This window comes from Euleptes europaea, chromosome 11 (assembly GCF_029931775.1).
Source record: "Euleptes europaea isolate rEulEur1 chromosome 11, rEulEur1.hap1, whole genome shotgun sequence".
Lineage (NCBI taxonomy): Eukaryota > Metazoa > Chordata > Lepidosauria > Squamata > Sphaerodactylidae > Euleptes > Euleptes europaea.
In genome coordinates, this window is record NC_079322.1 from 54229991 (window position 1) to 54247009 (window position 17019).

At 41.7% G+C, this 17019-nt stretch overlaps 1 protein-coding gene across 1 annotated transcript in view; it reads right to left on the reverse strand.

Moving 5' to 3' along the window:
• Positions 1-2171: 2171 nt before the first annotated feature.
• Positions 2172-17019, reverse strand: part of ADAM22 (ADAM metallopeptidase domain 22) — a 120802-nt gene continuing 105954 nt past the window's right edge. The window contains exons 29-31 of the mRNA XM_056857095.1: positions 13893-13979; positions 5766-5889; positions 2172-3105 (exon numbers count right to left, since the gene is read on the reverse strand). Of these exons, the coding sequence (XP_056713073.1) occupies positions 3085-3105; positions 5766-5889; positions 13893-13979 (232 nt within the window). The 3' untranslated portion in view covers positions 2172-3084. The remainder of the gene's footprint in view (positions 3106-5765; positions 5890-13892; positions 13980-17019) is intronic.

A 17019-nucleotide genomic window follows, 5' to 3' on the forward strand; every position in this document is an offset into this window, starting at 1 on the left:
TATTTCCCCTGGATTTCTTTCCTAGTTGTATCTAGGAAGCACCATGGTGGAACCCCTTAGAGTTCAAAGGAAGTGTACTTCTCTTCTCATTTCAGTACGTTTGCAGTGTAAATTGTGCAGCTGCAAAGTGCCATACATAAACCTTGCAAAACATGTATCGTGGGAAGACAACTTTCTACCACAGTTGCAGTAAGGTGCTTTATTCCTATAATTTCATCTTGCATAAATTTGGAACACAGCATAACTGATTGGAACATGTTTTTTTACTGTACAGCAAAACATTTTAAAAATAAGGGTGTTTTTATGCCACCTCATCAAAAAATAATAATAATCCCAAGGCAGAAAAAATCTTTTAAGATTCTTCCCCCTTTTTCTTTTAGCTGTCTGCTTCAATTCTATGTCACAGTTGCCTGGCATTCAGCATTATTACTTGAATATAAGAATTTTTACTGGCAGTATCATGCTGCCTTCATTGAGCTTCTGCATCTGTTAAAACTGCATGAAGTCTTTTGTAAGGAATTCAGGGGAAGGGATTCATCGGTATCTTTCACTAAAAGGGAAAAATATACCCATCATCAGTCTGCAACTGGTAACTGCACAACATTCTGAACGTGCATGTTATACAGAGTTCCACTTGTTCTGTTTAAGTAGAAACGGAGAACCACCTGTGTATATTACTACTGGATGTCTGAAGAAGCTTTTTACACAGCATACAATCCATTTAGATTAATAGTCTCTGGCAATTTTATCAAAACATTCAGATGATGTTTCCTGTTTGAAATGGTGCTGCCTGCAAAGTATTATATCATCATGTAGGATAAATGGAGTACAGCTGAACTTCATAAAATGGGTATTTAATATGTACAGCAAATGTGCCATTCTGAGCACCATCACCCTGTTGTTTTTTCAGACTGCAGAGTAAAAATTGTGTCTTGTTGAAGACACAGGATGATCCAGCCAGAAGTAACCACACTTAAAGACCTATTGAGTTCAGTGGGAGAAGGAAATTTCTTGCCATGACTTCCCCCTGGCTCCCAGGGGGAATTCTAGGTCCTCTTGGTAAGCATCTCCCTTTGGATTAGGAGGCAGGCTGTAAGTTCTTTGATTAACTGTTCCAACAAAAAGTGCTCTTCCTATTTTCAAAAAGAAATCCTTCAACCTATGAACGACAATAACCCACCTCTGCCGCCCCGCCCCCCACGATACTCTAAGTGACAGAGGCATGAAAATGGCAACCAGAGCAGAACGGTTCGTTTAAAGGAAGACAAAGGACAGGGCAGGAAAGATGGACATGCCCCCACCCCACATATGGTTAGGCAGAAGCTCAGTTATATCCTGATCTCAAGCAATTCAATTGTGGGGAGAATGCACTGTGGGTGTTCAGGAGAGGAGGAACACAGAGTAAGAAATTTCCTTTTCTCCCATAGCTCCTTGAACATATCTTAGAACCTTCAGGAAGAATGAAAGCAGTGCCGTCCCACAGTGGGCTTCCAGTTAGACAGGGACGCTTGTTTAACTTTAGCCCCCTGCAATAACCTTCTCCTAAAGGTTCTAGACAGACATCATGGAGCCAAAGGAGAATGGGTGCCAATTCTCACATGAAGTTCTGGGCTCCAACCACCCTCAAAGGGCATTTTCCCACCTGAAGGGCACCGATGCATCTCAAGACTTCCGTGCTGTCAAGTCACAGCTGACATATGGTGACCCCGTAGGGTTTTCTAGGCAAGAGATGTTCGGAGGTGGTTTGCCATTGCCTGCCTCCTCATGGGCTGAGAGAGTTCTGAGAGAACTGTGACTGGCCCAAGGTCACCCAGCAGGCTTCATGTGGAAGAGTGGGGAATCAAACCCAGTCCTCTAGATTAGAGTCCACTACTCTTAACCACTACACCACACTGACTCTCTATTGATGAAGTAGGCAGGGAAATATGTGGAAGTCTTTTGATCCCATATTCATTCTTTCACAGTTATGTTCAAGTTGCCGTTTTCAAGGTTCTGGTACATTTTCCAGCATTGTTTTTATTGCACAGTTCATGCATTGAAGGTTTCCTCACTCTTCCTTGCCAGACCTACCTGGAAGAGGAGGGAGTTCCAGCCCTCACAGGTGTTAAGGCAAGAGTTCCAAAGGAGAAGTGCTCACCCAAAGAATTAAAAATAACCTCTACGAGCCAAGGAAGAATTAAACATTTACTTAATATTCTCCCATTTAAATCAATGTGACGTAAATGTGCTTAACTTTGGCTGGACAATAGCTGAATTGTCCCCTCCCCAGAGTTTGAATAAACTATATAGATTTTGGTCCAAAGCTCATTTCTGAGAGACAGTGTCCCGGTATCTCAACCACAGTATTTTTTAGAATTGCTTCTTTCCAACACCTAGATCTTTGAAGTACGTGATAATGTTCAGTCACAACATTTTTCAGACAAACACCACATTATATATGATTGCTTTGTTGGTATTTTACAACTTTTTACACATATATGCATTTCTTGTACTGAGTATATAATCACAAAAGGTAAAAAAGTCACTTTTTTGTTGGATGCTTATGTCAAATGTTTGCGTCTCATAGCTTTAGACTCCACCTGTGGAAAAGTCCTCCATTTCATATTCCTGCATGCTAATTCTACTATGATATAATGATTAATGCTTTACACATGGAAAGTGGAGAACAGAGGGATTCATGCACCTAGCATAAATGTTTACATACCAAATTCCGAATTCCTTGTTTTAGTTATTTGGGACTATATTAGACCAGAGAAAACCAACAGCGGGGACTCCAATTAGTTTTAACAGCATGTCTACATATTATCTGTCATCATGCGGAATAACCTTATCATGTTCAGTCCCACAGGTTAATATTTTGTCTATGGTTCGGTTGTTCTTACACTTGTCATTAACAAAATCCTAGTCAGCTGCAGGAAACTGACTATTCCATCACCAGGAGAACTCGTTTGCTCCATGCCGATGCACATCTCTGTCCTGTCAAACTGTCCAATAAGCAGATGAATGTTCAGTGACTCAGTGATGCTGAGTTTGTATAAAACCTGAAGTAAACAGTTCTGACATCAGCTCAGGTAGACAGCGGAACTAAATGGAAGTCTCCCATAGCTACAAGAGGGGGAAAAATGACTCATTACTGCATTTGATTTATTTTGTTATGGTTTTAGAATTAACAGCCGGTGTGATCCAGTGAACAGAAAGTACCCCAGCCATAGATTTATGTATAGCTCCAGTTCTTTTTTCCCTCCAGCCTCAGCCCTAGCTCTCTATCTGTAAAACAGTCTAGGAGAAACCTGCTATTATGTCCCGGACACAAAAACATTAGACAGGTTTGAACACCAACACAAATCCTGGTCTCCTTCCCAGCCACCAAAATTTGGTACTTCAAGACCCAAGGCAAATTCATCATTCCCCAGCATGTTTAAAATAGGTAAAGATGAGCAAAAAAATTATGGCATGATGTTATCTATGCCACATTGTGCTATATATCAGATGGCGCTCACATGTTTAGAGGATATAAATTAAGCTGCAGTTGCAAGACACAACTTCACAACGCAATGAGGACTGAAAAGCATTCTGGCAAATGAAAAGTGCTAAATGAATTGACAGTAGTAACAGAACACAACAAATGCTTTTCCATAGGAACAGGGTGGAGGCACACAGCAGGTCTTCTAAAGATTACTGAACATGGAGCCATTTGAGCTTGACTGATGGTGTAATGAGTGCAATTAAGAGATGTTTTTGAATGGCGACTTCCTGCACTGTCTTTAGTGGGCTAAGGCAAAGTACAGGAAGAAAGCAAACAAGCAAACTCACAACCTTTCAGTGTATTTCTTTTGTGAGTACTGGCAAAATGCCACCTGCCATGAGTGCTGCATAGCCCACAACATTCCTGCTACTGCAGCCATCTGCGTAATGGCCAAGCTGAAAAGATATGGTGGACCAATATGGAATATTCATACTGGGCTATACAAAGTGTGCTAAAGGGACACATTCAAGACCCTTCTAAACTGCACAGGAAATGCACTGTAAAATATGAAACATGCTCATTTATCCCACTTTGAACCAGGGTTCCCATTGATACAAGAATGATACATCTATATTATCGATATTTATAAAACTAAGCACGCTTCTGCACTTGGTTAAGTTTCACTGTCATAAAGGGGAGAAATAAAACAAACCGGGGTATATAGGTTATAATTTTGTTCTACCACTAATGGCTTGTTCTTAAGTTAATGGATGGTAGGCATCAGGCAGTGAGCACAATGGCACACAGAAAGTAAACATCACTATAGACACAGAAAGTCCATCAAAGGGGCTGCTCCCCAGTATTGCTACTGTACAAACCAAATACGGGGAACAGGAGAAGAAAGCAGCAATTCATGCTCTACCTCATGTGAAGGAGGAGCAGTCCTGTCCCGTGACATATAAAACTTGTTTGGGAGGGATTAGAAAGGTGGAGACTCTGCCATGGATACTGGCCATATAAAGCTTTTCCAGTTAAGCACGTAAGAGCTACTGGAGGGGCCGTGGCTCAGTGGTAGAGTATCTGTTTGGCATGCAGAAGGTCCCAGGTTCAATCCCCGGCATCTCTAGTTAAAGGGAATAGGCAGGTAGGTGATGTGAAAGACCCCTGCCTGAGACCCTGGAGAGCCGCTGCTGGTCTAAGTAGACAATACTGACTTTGATGGACCAAGGGTCTGATTCAGTATAAGGTAGCTTCATGTGTGTTCATGTGACCATACAGTCCAGCAGTGGCCAGAGTGCAAACAAGCAGGACATGAAGGCAAACGGCTGTTGTTTGTCTCCGACACCTGGTATTTGGACACATACTGCTTCTGAACATGGATATTTCATTTAGGATCAAGTCAGATGAGATGCAAGACATCTGTGATCTGATCTCTCAACATTTTATTTTTTACCTAATATCAGAAAACTTTCCCCTACTCACATACAGGTCCCCATACATTCAGTTTCTCTAACTAAATCACATGCACTCTCCATTCATACCAGACCTGCAGTAGAAAATGTATATTTTGCTTGTCCTGAACATCAACCAATTTTGCTGGGTGTTCCTCATGCTCATACGTCTTCCAGGATCATCTGGTTATCCACTGTGTGACAAAGAATGCTGGAACATATGGACCATTGGATCTGATCCAGTGTGGCTACTCTTGTTTTCAGTTTTATGTCTCTCCTGTAGAATTATGAGAAACTTGATCCTAACTCATGGCGCATCACCAAATACATATTGGCAGTGAAAGGAGACAAGTAAGCATCTTCTGGGCATGGAGTAGGGGTCACTTGGGGTGAGGTGGAGAGAGGCAGTTGTGAATTTCCTGCATTGTGCAGAGGGTTGGAATAGATGACACTAGTGGTCCCTCCCAACTCTATGACTCTATTGGTTCTTGTAGGTTATCCGGGCTGTGTAACCGTGGTCTTGGAATTTTCTTTCCTGACGTTTCGCCAGCAACTGTGGCAGGCATCTTCAGAGTAGTAACACTGAAGGACACTGTCCTTCAGTGTTACTACTCTGAAGATGCCTGCCACAGTTGCTGGCGAAACGTCAGGAAAGAAAATTCCAAGACCACGGTTACACAGCCCGGATAACCTACAAGAACCAATGAACTCTGACCGTGAAAGCCTTCGACAATATCTATGACTCTATGATTCTGACACATGAAATTTAAAATTATACCTGCCTATACCTTCTGTGATGCTTGTACCCAGGCATGCAGCAGCCACCAACAAGTACAGAAGGTACTTACCCTGGCACTTGCTCTGTTGGCTTTTTTCTCTTCATCAGGAAGTGGAGGCATGGGGTATGGGTATTTTCTGCTGGAGGCAATGGAACCAGTAGAAGATGATGGGGACTTTGCAGGAGAAAGAGTCCTGAAGTATTGAAAACAGATAAAATAAACAGAACATCTTGGGATAACCAGTCTTTCTGCGGTAATAGTAACTACATTTTGAAGCCTCGTTAACACTGTCAAGCAGATTTGTATAGCTGGAAGGGAAGCCAAAAGCTTTCAGCGATCATCTGTAATTTTGTGGCACAGTTCACTAGGACGCTCTTTTTCACAAGTGCAACTCCCATTAACAGCAATTGGGGCTGTGGAGGAGGCAGAGGAGTGTACTCTTTGAAAGCAACTAATAGTGCAATCCTAAGCAGAGTTACACCCTTCTAAGCTCATCAACTTCAACAGACTCAGAAGGTTGTAACTCTACTTAGGATGGCACTATAAGTAACACAAAACAAATTCACTTATTATATTCCTTTTTATGCAACAAATTGTACAATCAGTGTACACAAAGGACAGTGTGATTTATGATGAGCTGTGAACCAGAGCTAGGATAACATAATGGCTAAGAGGCTCTGTTGTGAATCTCGACACAGCCATGAACTCATCAGTAGGCTTAAGGCAAGCCTCTTCCTCTGAGAGTCAAACTACATGTGATGTCTGGATCCCCTGATATGCAATTTAGCCTCCAAAATAGCCACAGAGCAGTTCAGCTTGAATCAGGGACTCAACACAGGGGTAAGGAGGTTAAACTTGAAGCAAAACTGTCTCCTTAATATTGTACCCATCTTCTTAACTTACTGGTCTACAGGGGACAAGGAGGTACTTCTTGTTCCCCAAAACTGCTGTCACAATACATATTGCTGTCCCCACACACAGCTGCTTCTGGATGATAAAGTACATAGGTGAGTCAATCACATGTAGTTTTTTGGCTTGGTCTTAGTTCCCTACCTTCAATATGGGGACAATATTTTACAGGTTTATTAAACAGATCACTAAGATCATGTAAGTGAAATGCCCTGAACACTTTGAAGTCTGATAAATATTTTAAGTACTTTTATTAGTCTAAACTTGAGTGGTATGTGTGAGATGAACTAACCCATTCACATATTTCTGTACTGGGTTGAAAGAGTAACAATAAACAGAAGTGTTTTTTAAAAGCTACTACCAAAAGCTACTACTTTTGCCTACCAAAAGGTCACTTCAACAACCACTTACATTGATGCGTCCCACTGACACATGTGCAACTACATCAACCTAAGTTTATCACTGGCTCATAACTTAAACAACACAGCAGATATATTTATCACAGTGAATAAAGGTTGAGTTAGGTTACACAAGGGCATGCAGTTGCCAAAACTGTTAATTATGAAGAAACAAAGGCAAATACAAAGTACTAAAAAAGTTATTAGGCATGCAGGCATCATCCAGTGCACATTTGTTCCAGCCAAAGAAAGAGTCTGATGGGGATATAGACAAAAATGGACTGATTAGTAAAAGCAATCAGCATTTCTGTACAGGGTGAGTCAGGTAAAGCAGCAGCAAGTCAATGTCTGCATCACATGGAAGGCATTCTTTTTGGGCTTTTTTAGGTCAATAAGGCTTCTGCACTTTATTGACTGGAATTTTACACACAAGGGCAGGAACTACTTTAAGGTTCTAGATTCTTTCCAGAATCGAACAGACCTGTGTCTAGAACATATGCAAGATAATATGAAAGTAATAAGAACAAAGCCGCTCTGAGCCTGGCTTTGGCCGGGAAGAGCGGGGTAACAAATGGAAATAATAAATAAATAAAATAAACAGTTGACCTCCAGACAGCTTAGTATCCTGATGAAATACTTGCATGTCTCCACCCCTCCCTGCTCTTATACATATCACAGATCTTCCTTACACTGCCCCGCTCACTGGTATTGCTGGACCCCACAGTTTTAACCCCAAATTCCTACAGGAGTAGCAAACTCCTTTCTCATTGTCAGGGAAGGAAGGAATAAAAACTCGATGGCTTTCCTGTCTCCCGGGGGAAATGACCCGGCTCCTTCTTCACAGCTCCGGTTGTTTTAGAGCTATAAAAATAGGATAGACAGGAGTGCCTCCAGCAGAGAGGCATGTATAAGTGGAAAACATTAATCAAACTAGCTCGTAGGAACTGAACTTTCTTTGTACCTAACTCTGGTGTGAATAACAGACAACAAAGGGTAGAGACAAACTCCCCTGTAAAAAACATACTGTGGAAAAACTGATTAACCATGAGTAACATAGGTCGTAGCCTCTTTTTTTGTTTGTTTGTTTGCAGGTACCATTGGGAGGGGAAGACGCCCTCCGTACCTCAGAGCAGAAGGAGCCTTCACGGTAAGTAATTCAAGGCTCTTTCTCACTCTGAGGGAAGAGGGTGTCTTCAGCTCGGGACGTACCAGAGCTACCTGAAGACTAGGGTGGGATCGATTAGGTATCCTGCACCGTCTGTAGGACACTTCTGCCGAAGTTGGTTGATTCTGCAGCCAGGAGGTCCACTCTGTAGTGCCTTGGGAACATAGACTCCTCCTTGTATCCCTGGTTCATTCATCTTCTCCATCCATCCAAGATCCTTGTATTTAATGTGGGACAGAGTAGCTTCCATCACACCCAGATAACGTCTAATCTTCCACCCATAAGCTTAAGTAGACTGGTGCCCGCCCATTAGGAGGTGCAGTGAGGGAAAAAAGTATTTGATCCCCTGCTAAATTTTCCCGTTTGCCATCTGACAAAGAAAAGATCAGTCCATAATTTTAATGGTAGGCCTATTGTAGCTGTGAGAGACAGAATAACAACAGGAAAAACCCCAGAAACCCAGAAGACAAAAGTCAGAGATTGATGTGCATTATAATGAGTGAAATAAGTATTTGATCTCCTATCAACCAGCCAGATTAGGGTTAGGGTTAGGGTTCTGCTGTTGACAGAAGTAATCAATCCATCAGATTCCAAACTAGCCACCATGACCAAGACCAAAGAGCTGTCCAAGGATGTCAGGGACAAGATTGTAGACCTGCACAAGGCTGGACTGGGCTACAAGACTATTGACAAGCAGCTTGGTGAGAAGGTGACAACCCTAACCCTAACCCTGTCAACCTCCCTCGGTCTGGGGCTCCATGCAAGATCTCATCTCGTGGAGTTGCAATGATCATGAGAACGGTGATGAAGCAGCCCAGAACTACACGGGGGGAACTTGTCAATGATCTCAGGGCAGCTGGGACCATAGTTACCATGAAAACAGTTGGTAACACACTACGCCATGAAGGACTGAGATCTTGCAGAGCCCGCAAGGTCCCCTTGCTCAAGACAGCACATGTACAGGCCCGTCTGCAGTTTGCTAATGCACATCTGAATGACCCAGAGGAGAACTGGGTGAAAGTGTTGTGGTCAGATGAGACCAAAATAAAGTTCTTTGGCATCAACTCAACTCGGTGTTTGGAGGAGGAGGAATGCTGCCTACAACCCCAAGAACACCATCCCCACCGTCAAACATGGAGGGGGACATATTATGCTTTGGGGGTGTTTTTCTGCTAAGGGGACAGGACACCTTCACCGCATCGAAGGGACGATGGACGGGACCATGTATCGTCAAATCTTGGATGAGCACCTCCTTCCCTCAGCCAGGGCATTGAAAATGGGTCAAGGATGGGTATTCCAGCATGACAATGACCCAAAACACATGGCCAAGGCAACAAAGGAGTGGCTCAAGAAGCAGCACATTAAGGTCCTGGAGTGGCCTAGCCAGTCTCCAGACCTTAATCCCATCGAAAATCTGTGAAGGGAGCTGAAGGTTCGAGTAGCTATACATCAGCCTCGGAATCCTACTGACTTGGAGAGGAGCTGCAAAGAGGAGTGGGACAAAATACCTCCTGAGATGTGTGCAAACCTGGTGGCCACCTACAAGAAACGTCTGACCTCTGTAATTGCCAACAAGGGTTTTGCCACCAAGTACTAAGTCATCTTTTGCAAAGGGATCAAATACTTATTTCACTCATTATAATGCACATCAATCTCTGACTTTTGTCTTCTGGGTTTCTGGGGGTTTTCCTGTTGTTATTCTGTCTCTCACAGCTACAATAGACCTACCATTAAATTATGGATGACCACTCCATAATTCTTCGTCAGAGGGCAAACGGGCAAATTCAGCAGGGGATCAAATACTTTCCCCCCTCACTGTATTAGTGGGTTTGGTAAGCATTCAAGTGAAAGAAGCAGAAGTTACCCAGAGTAGTAATGGTGTAACCACAACATGTAAAGAAAACCTTAACATCCCAGATCTCCGCAGCTGCTGTATACTTATCAATCCAAAATCAATATGCTACTGGACCTCTTATCTCCTAATTCTACGCTCACACAAAGTACATATTGAGTAGCAGTGTCTTACATGCAGAGCACAATTTTTTTTAATGTATTTCTATATGCACCACTACAGAGGCTGCTACATATACCCAACTGATCTATGGAAAGGGAACAGATAATCTTGATTTCATTCATTAATGCCATGGAGTTTTGCAAAGTTACCATACTCAACCAGAAAAAAGTTCAACACTTTGTCACACCTTGTACAAGTAGTGGCTCTGAAATAATTCAGCAGAGCACAATTTCTACCTAAAAAGGCTGAAATAATTTCAATTCAAAAGTAATCTCTTTTTAATATTTCTTCTCCAAATCAACACTATTAAATTATCAGAATATGTATGTGTGTGTATGAGACACAGGCAGACACCTCCATATTCAGATAATGAGATGCCATTTCTTGTTGGGGGTTCTCTTACAAATCAGTTAACTACTTAATTAGTTGAGGGACAGGAATCAGAGGAGAGGAGTAAATGGACAGCTCTTGCAATAAACAGAAGCCGGGAGATCCCAAAAGGATCCATACTGGAATTAGTGCTATCTGACTTGTTCATAGATGTTTTGAGTCGAGCCCATTCTACAGAGTGAAGTGGTAAAATGGAATGTAGCACATCAGACAGTGAGTAGGGGGAAATAAAAAATGTTAATGCTCCCTTGCAAAACCAACTCTTTTCTAGTGGAAAACTAATAAGAGAATAAGTAAGGCTAGAAAATCTCTCTCTCTCGTTTTTGACATGGGGGCCATTAAAATGGAGCCCAACCTTTCCTGGGGGGGGGGGTAATGGGGGCAAGCCTTCTTCCTCCGATGGGATAGAAGTATTTAGAAGAAAGGAATCACCCAATTCAACCCAATGACATTCTGAAGATGCTTCTAAAGGGCAGGATTTGACTTCCAGGGTTCATATTTACATCCATATCATAAACATCATTGATCTGAAATGGTCTACCTATTTCAGTGGTACCTGTGACCAAGTTATGCACATATAGAAAGCAGCCTTAATTTGCAATCTGTTTGTTAATTTAATTGCCTTACCACAATATCCATTCCCTACTTATCTTCCTTGAAATTTATTTCACTGATTACTGCCTTTTTCAACAACTGTACAAGATACAGAATCTTGATCAGTACTAAACATACACTCTAAAGTCATTTTGCATGGTTATCCGTGGTTCGCAAAATAGTGTAAACATGTAACACACAAGGCAGCATGCTTCTCTACAAAATCTCTACGTGTATTTGGCAGCCTCGGCACCTGGTATTTTGCATTCAGATAAATAAAAAATGAACAAAACTAAAATTCCCAGTAAAACTTCTCACTGAATGAAACCCAAATATTCCACCCACATGGAAAATTCCAATCTTACCAACCTCCTTCCCCACGAACCCTACAAAGGGTCCCACTTATAAGTCCTTTCTGTAGCTGAGCCCCATTTATTTATTTATTTATTTGTTTGTTTATTTAATATTTAGATTTTTAACCCACCCTCTGTCCCGGCCGAAGCCAGCTCAAGGCAGCTAACATCAAATAAAACCATAATACAATAATATAATACAATACAATATACAGGAAAAATTCAATCCTGGTTAAAACCACAGGCTTCGAAATTAAAACAGGTAAGCACGTGTTATGCGCACACAGGGCCACAACTGGCCTGGGGGAAGCAATCAGGGTCCCCTGTAAAGATCAGATGGAAAAGAGACTGATGGGGAAGAGAGGCCAGCTATGATGGAAACCGCTGCTTCCCTCAACCATAGGCCTGGCAGAACATTTCAGTCTTACAGGCCCTGTGGAACTGGTCTCATTAGTTCCACCAGGCCGGATTGAGGACAGCTGGACACTTCTCGGGCAGGGGACAAGTAAGTTGGTGTTTGCCAAGTGCAATGCTCTCTGGGGGGCGTACCAGGGGAGACAGCCCCACAGATACGATGGTCCCACCCTGCCATTTCCAAGAGATTAGTTATCTAGCAGCTACCTCACTTCCAACACACAACTGATCCCATTATGTCATCCTCTTAAATTATTATTTCCCTCCTGACCCAGCTTTTCACCAATTTCCTTTTTTTAATCTTAAATTTTAAAATAACAATATTGAAATGGTCTTAACTTCCCACAGAAAAACTCTGTACATTTCCTGCTTTGCATGTTAATTTGTGTTTCTATCAGAATTCTAGAAAAAAATTTTTAAAGATGGAAACTCTATCTCCAACCTCAAAAATATTTCAAAATCCTGAAATAGATGGAATAGTTTGAATAGATGGAAATTTAATTAAAGTTTGTTCATGCCCCACAGAGTTTCAGACTACCAGTATTTCACTCCAATTGAAAATTCTTTCACAAACAACATACTTTATACTGTAATATATCAGATCTCTTTCCCCTCCTCTTATGCCCCATTACAAATGGATTTTGCTTGTCATGAAACATATCTTTATTGGTTAACCTAATGGGAACTGGCAACAAACAGATGCCAAGAGCCAATATAACATATACATGAAGAATGAAGTGGGAGTTTTCTCTACTGCTGCAATTTTGTGATCTCAGCTGACATGTAAAAAAGACCTCTATCTGGGTCTATACTGTTTTTCCTTTGTAGGAGGATGGGCAAAGGAAGTCTAATTAGGAAGTTGTGATCCAATGAACAGATTCTCTTTTAGGCATCGAAAGGATCCATACAATCACCACCATAAACCTTGCTGATTTCACCTGGTATTAGACCTACCTCCTATCTGCAAGTTTTCAAACGCAGGTTGGCCAAGCAATTGGATTAGGAAAGAGTTGATCAGTAAACTATAATCCACTTTAGTATCTAAAGGATGGAAGGTATGAAGTTTTATTTATCCCCCTTTTGTTTTTTAACATCTAGCCTTATGAATAATTCTGGAGACACAGGTTGTGTTGTGTTATTTTGGTGTGTGTGTGTGTAAACTGCCATCAAGTCACAACCTCAGCAAGGGGCTTTCAAGGCAAGTGAGAAGCAGAGGTGGTTTGCCATTGCCTTCTTCTGCAGAGTCTTCCTTGGAGGTCTCCCTTCCAAGTACTGACCCTGCTTAACTTCTGAGATTGGGCTATACCATGCCACCTTCCCTGGTCTTAATAAAAGGTATCAAATAAAACATTAAAAGGCTTTTGATTTTAAATTTGCTATGTGCTAACCTATCTACTTACCTTTTAGTCTTTGAGTACTATTCGATAAAAGAAAAAAGTGCTACACTGACCTCCAGTGGATATGCTAGGTACATTCTCTTTCTCTCTCTCAAGCCCAAATGATGTCATTACTATTTTATTTCCACCAAGGTAAAATTCCACCATTAGCTGACTGAACATTTTATAGTTTTCTCTGAAGAGAAATGCCTCATGGAACTGTTAGCTTTGGTACTCTGAATTCTAGCTGTTTAGATTAAACATTACTTGATTAGTGCTAGACATAGATCATGCCCATAAAACACTACTTGGCATCAAATAAAGAAATGACTACTGAAAGCTAGAAATGGTGATGGGAAATGCATGCACTATGAACATCCTTTTCAATGGCTTCATCAAAACATTCAGAAAAGAATTGCACAATGAAGCCCAAAAAAGACATCAGAAGGCAGCAAATGCACAAGGGCCCTTGGCTCCTACAGAAATCACTTGTATTGGAAGATACAAGATAGGAGGTTCCATCATATTTGAAATATGCTGGAAAAGCTCTTTAAGATGACAGATAATTAATTTACAAAAATACCTAAAGTAGGGTCCTTCAGTGTTTTTATTCACATCTTCTACCCACTTAGCTACATTATATTCTCTTTTGAACCATGGGTTTAAATACCTGCAAAAAGCAATGGGAGGAATAGAGAAAGCAGAATAGAGAAATATCTGAGAACACACAGGCACAAGCTCCGCAAGGATGTTTTCCATCCCCTAAACACCAGGGATTATGTTCAATCAGTGTGAATGTTGCACAAGATGTTGGCAATGCGCACAACAGCACATGGAAATCTGAGCCATGGGGTTCAAAGTTAATCAATTAGGCTTTTATTTTCAGTTTAGTCTCCTTGAGAGAAAACTTATTCATGTAATTCAGGGGCTGTTAGTCCAAAGATCTACAGATCTCTTCAATCTCCAAAGCAGAGCTCATTTTGGATACAAACAGGCTTTCAACATTACGTAATGCAGTGGGAGAGCAGAAAGAAAGGAAATACAAATGCCTCAACTTTAGGCAGTATGATGTCCAAAGCAGGAAGGGAAATGGTGAGCTTCCTTTGCGGGATGATGTACAGACTTAAAGTGCTTGTCAGAGTCCCCAGAATGGCTTTGGGCAAATCATATCTCAGCACTACATATTCAACCTAACACAGAATTAGTGAAATCTAGGACTGTTATCTGCCTTGCGCTATAGCTACACAGCAAACTAGACATTATGCCATCCTAGACTTGTGCAAAGTGACCCAAAGGAAATTAGTGGGTAGATGGTCCCTGTTTTGAAATTGGAGTGTGTGTGTGTGTGGGGGGGTCCTTTATGCTTTTCTGGCCTCTCCTACGATTTCAAATAAATGAACTCTAGATCAGAGCTAGGAGACCTTGGGTGCTTTCACGCATGCAGAATAATGCACTTTCAATCCACTTTCAATGTACTTTGCAGATGGATTTTATTGTGTGAAAAGGCAAAATCCACTTAGAAACAATCGTTAAAGTGCATTGAAAGTGGATTGAAAGTGCATTATTCAGGATGTGTGAAAGCACCCACTGACTTGCAACCCACTGCAGACAATTAAGGCTGGCCCACCTCTTAGTGCTGCCACACAGAAGCTGCTCTGTGTTCTACTTATTTTTTCATTTGTACCCTGCCTTGCTCCTCAATGGGGACTCCCAAAGGGGCTTGCATCATTCTCCTCTCCTCCATTTAACACATGGCAGTTGTTCCCACATGACAAATACTCTGTGTTCAGAGGCTCACCACACACTGGATTTCCTCAGCATCACTCCAAACAGACAAAAGAAAAATGTCTGTAGTGCCAAAAGAAAAAAAAAAACTGCCAGATCAGTGCGATGAACTCCTGCACCTATGAACAACTGCATGAAGAGGTATAGAGTCACCTCAGCGTGTGTCACCTCCTAGCATTAAAAGCTACATTCTGTGAGAGTGGCCTGTGGGCGCCATGGTGGGCCCCTTTTCTAGTGCCCACCAAGAGTTTTGAGAAAGGGAGTGGGGCCAGGTGGGGCTTTTGCCCAGCAAGGCTTCTGATTGGCCACTGGAGATTTGAATGGCTATGCAGATTTTTTTTAAAAGTTGCTTTGGCAGCAGCTGCCACCACAGCACAAGGATCTCCACTGCGTGACTGAAGGTAAACTGCTGCAGCCATTTTGCAGCTGCGCCCACCATGTTGGGTCAGAATGTCAAACGTGCCTGCAGGCTCAAAGAGGTTGGGGACCCCTTTTATGGAGGAAGAATAAGGAATTCTGGAACTCTTTCAACTATACTGACTAAATACATGCCTCTAAGGTGATCTATTCCAGTTGTTTTCTCTCTGGTTAGACTGACAAAGGCAATTATTGTACCACAGTACCATATCACCAAGCTGGGTTTCTAAACTAGGACCCTGTGCAGATGTGCCATAGTAATATCCTTCATCTTGTGGACTCCAGGACTGGGCTTCATGATCATGCTCATCCTGCCCCACACAAAGGACATCATGTGTATACTGGGGGATTATAAATATAAACAATATGTGGCATTTGTCCAAGATAAATGATAAATTTCACCATTTCCTGAGGTCTACGTCTGGTTGCTAGCCCCCCCGCCCCTCTCCCAAATATTCCAACAAGACTGAAAGGTCTAGGGTGGACCTAACTGTAGTTGCTTTTCTTGTCTGTACTGGAACTTTACTTCCTCTTTTATTATTTTATCATTTCAATTTCTAACCTGCCCTCCCTGGCTGAAGCCAGGTAATGCGAGCCCTTGCTTAGGGTGGTTTAAGTCTAGCTGTGCTACAAAAAGAATGGTAAAATGTTAATATTAATATCAGGATAATTTTTAAAAGCCAACATAATGCAAAAACAGCATGGCAACACAAATATCCTTTATAAACTACTTTTATAAACTACTGGGGGCTGAGTAATACCGAGGAACCCTTGCTTTCTGAACGGCCTCTATCCCGCTGCGCACTGCAGCCATCTGTCCACCAAGACACTCTGGAGAGCCTGGGATTTATTTGATTTAAAAAGTCATTTGTACTTCTCTGGTGCTGTAGCAAAAAGGTCAAGGCACTCTCTGTTAATCTTACTGGAGCTTCCAAAGAGAATAGAGGAGATGGAATAGTCTAGCAGCTGCTCCTTTCTCCCACTACTTTCTGTTTCTAAACAACTCATACATCCTACACCCTTCTTGCCCTCTCTGCGACTCTGCAGTGTTGCAATTGGCAGTGGCAGTTTTTGGGATGAAATGCAAACGCTTTTTTGCTCATGCTGAACTGAGTTTGTATCCTTAGTATTAACAATCAAACCTGGTTGATGTATAAAATCTAATAATCAAATGCTGTTTGTACAATTTTGTCTAAATTTAATAAAACGTATCCCCTCTATCTCCTAACCCTCTCGCACAGGAACAGTTCTAATTCTCTATAAGCCAAAAATTGTTTCTAAACTAGTATACTTACGACTGTAATGCCTGATTATATAAAGGCATGTAGTAATTATATTATATACACACACACATGTACACTCACATAGAGAGTTTGAATAAGTTGGCAATCCCTATTATGAATTGCCAGCAGAGTGCACTGCTTAGAGGTCGGTACGACCATGAAAATGACAGGTCTGAGTTAATGCACCTGCAACAAAGTAAAGTTTCGTTTCCTAATGAGAAAAAC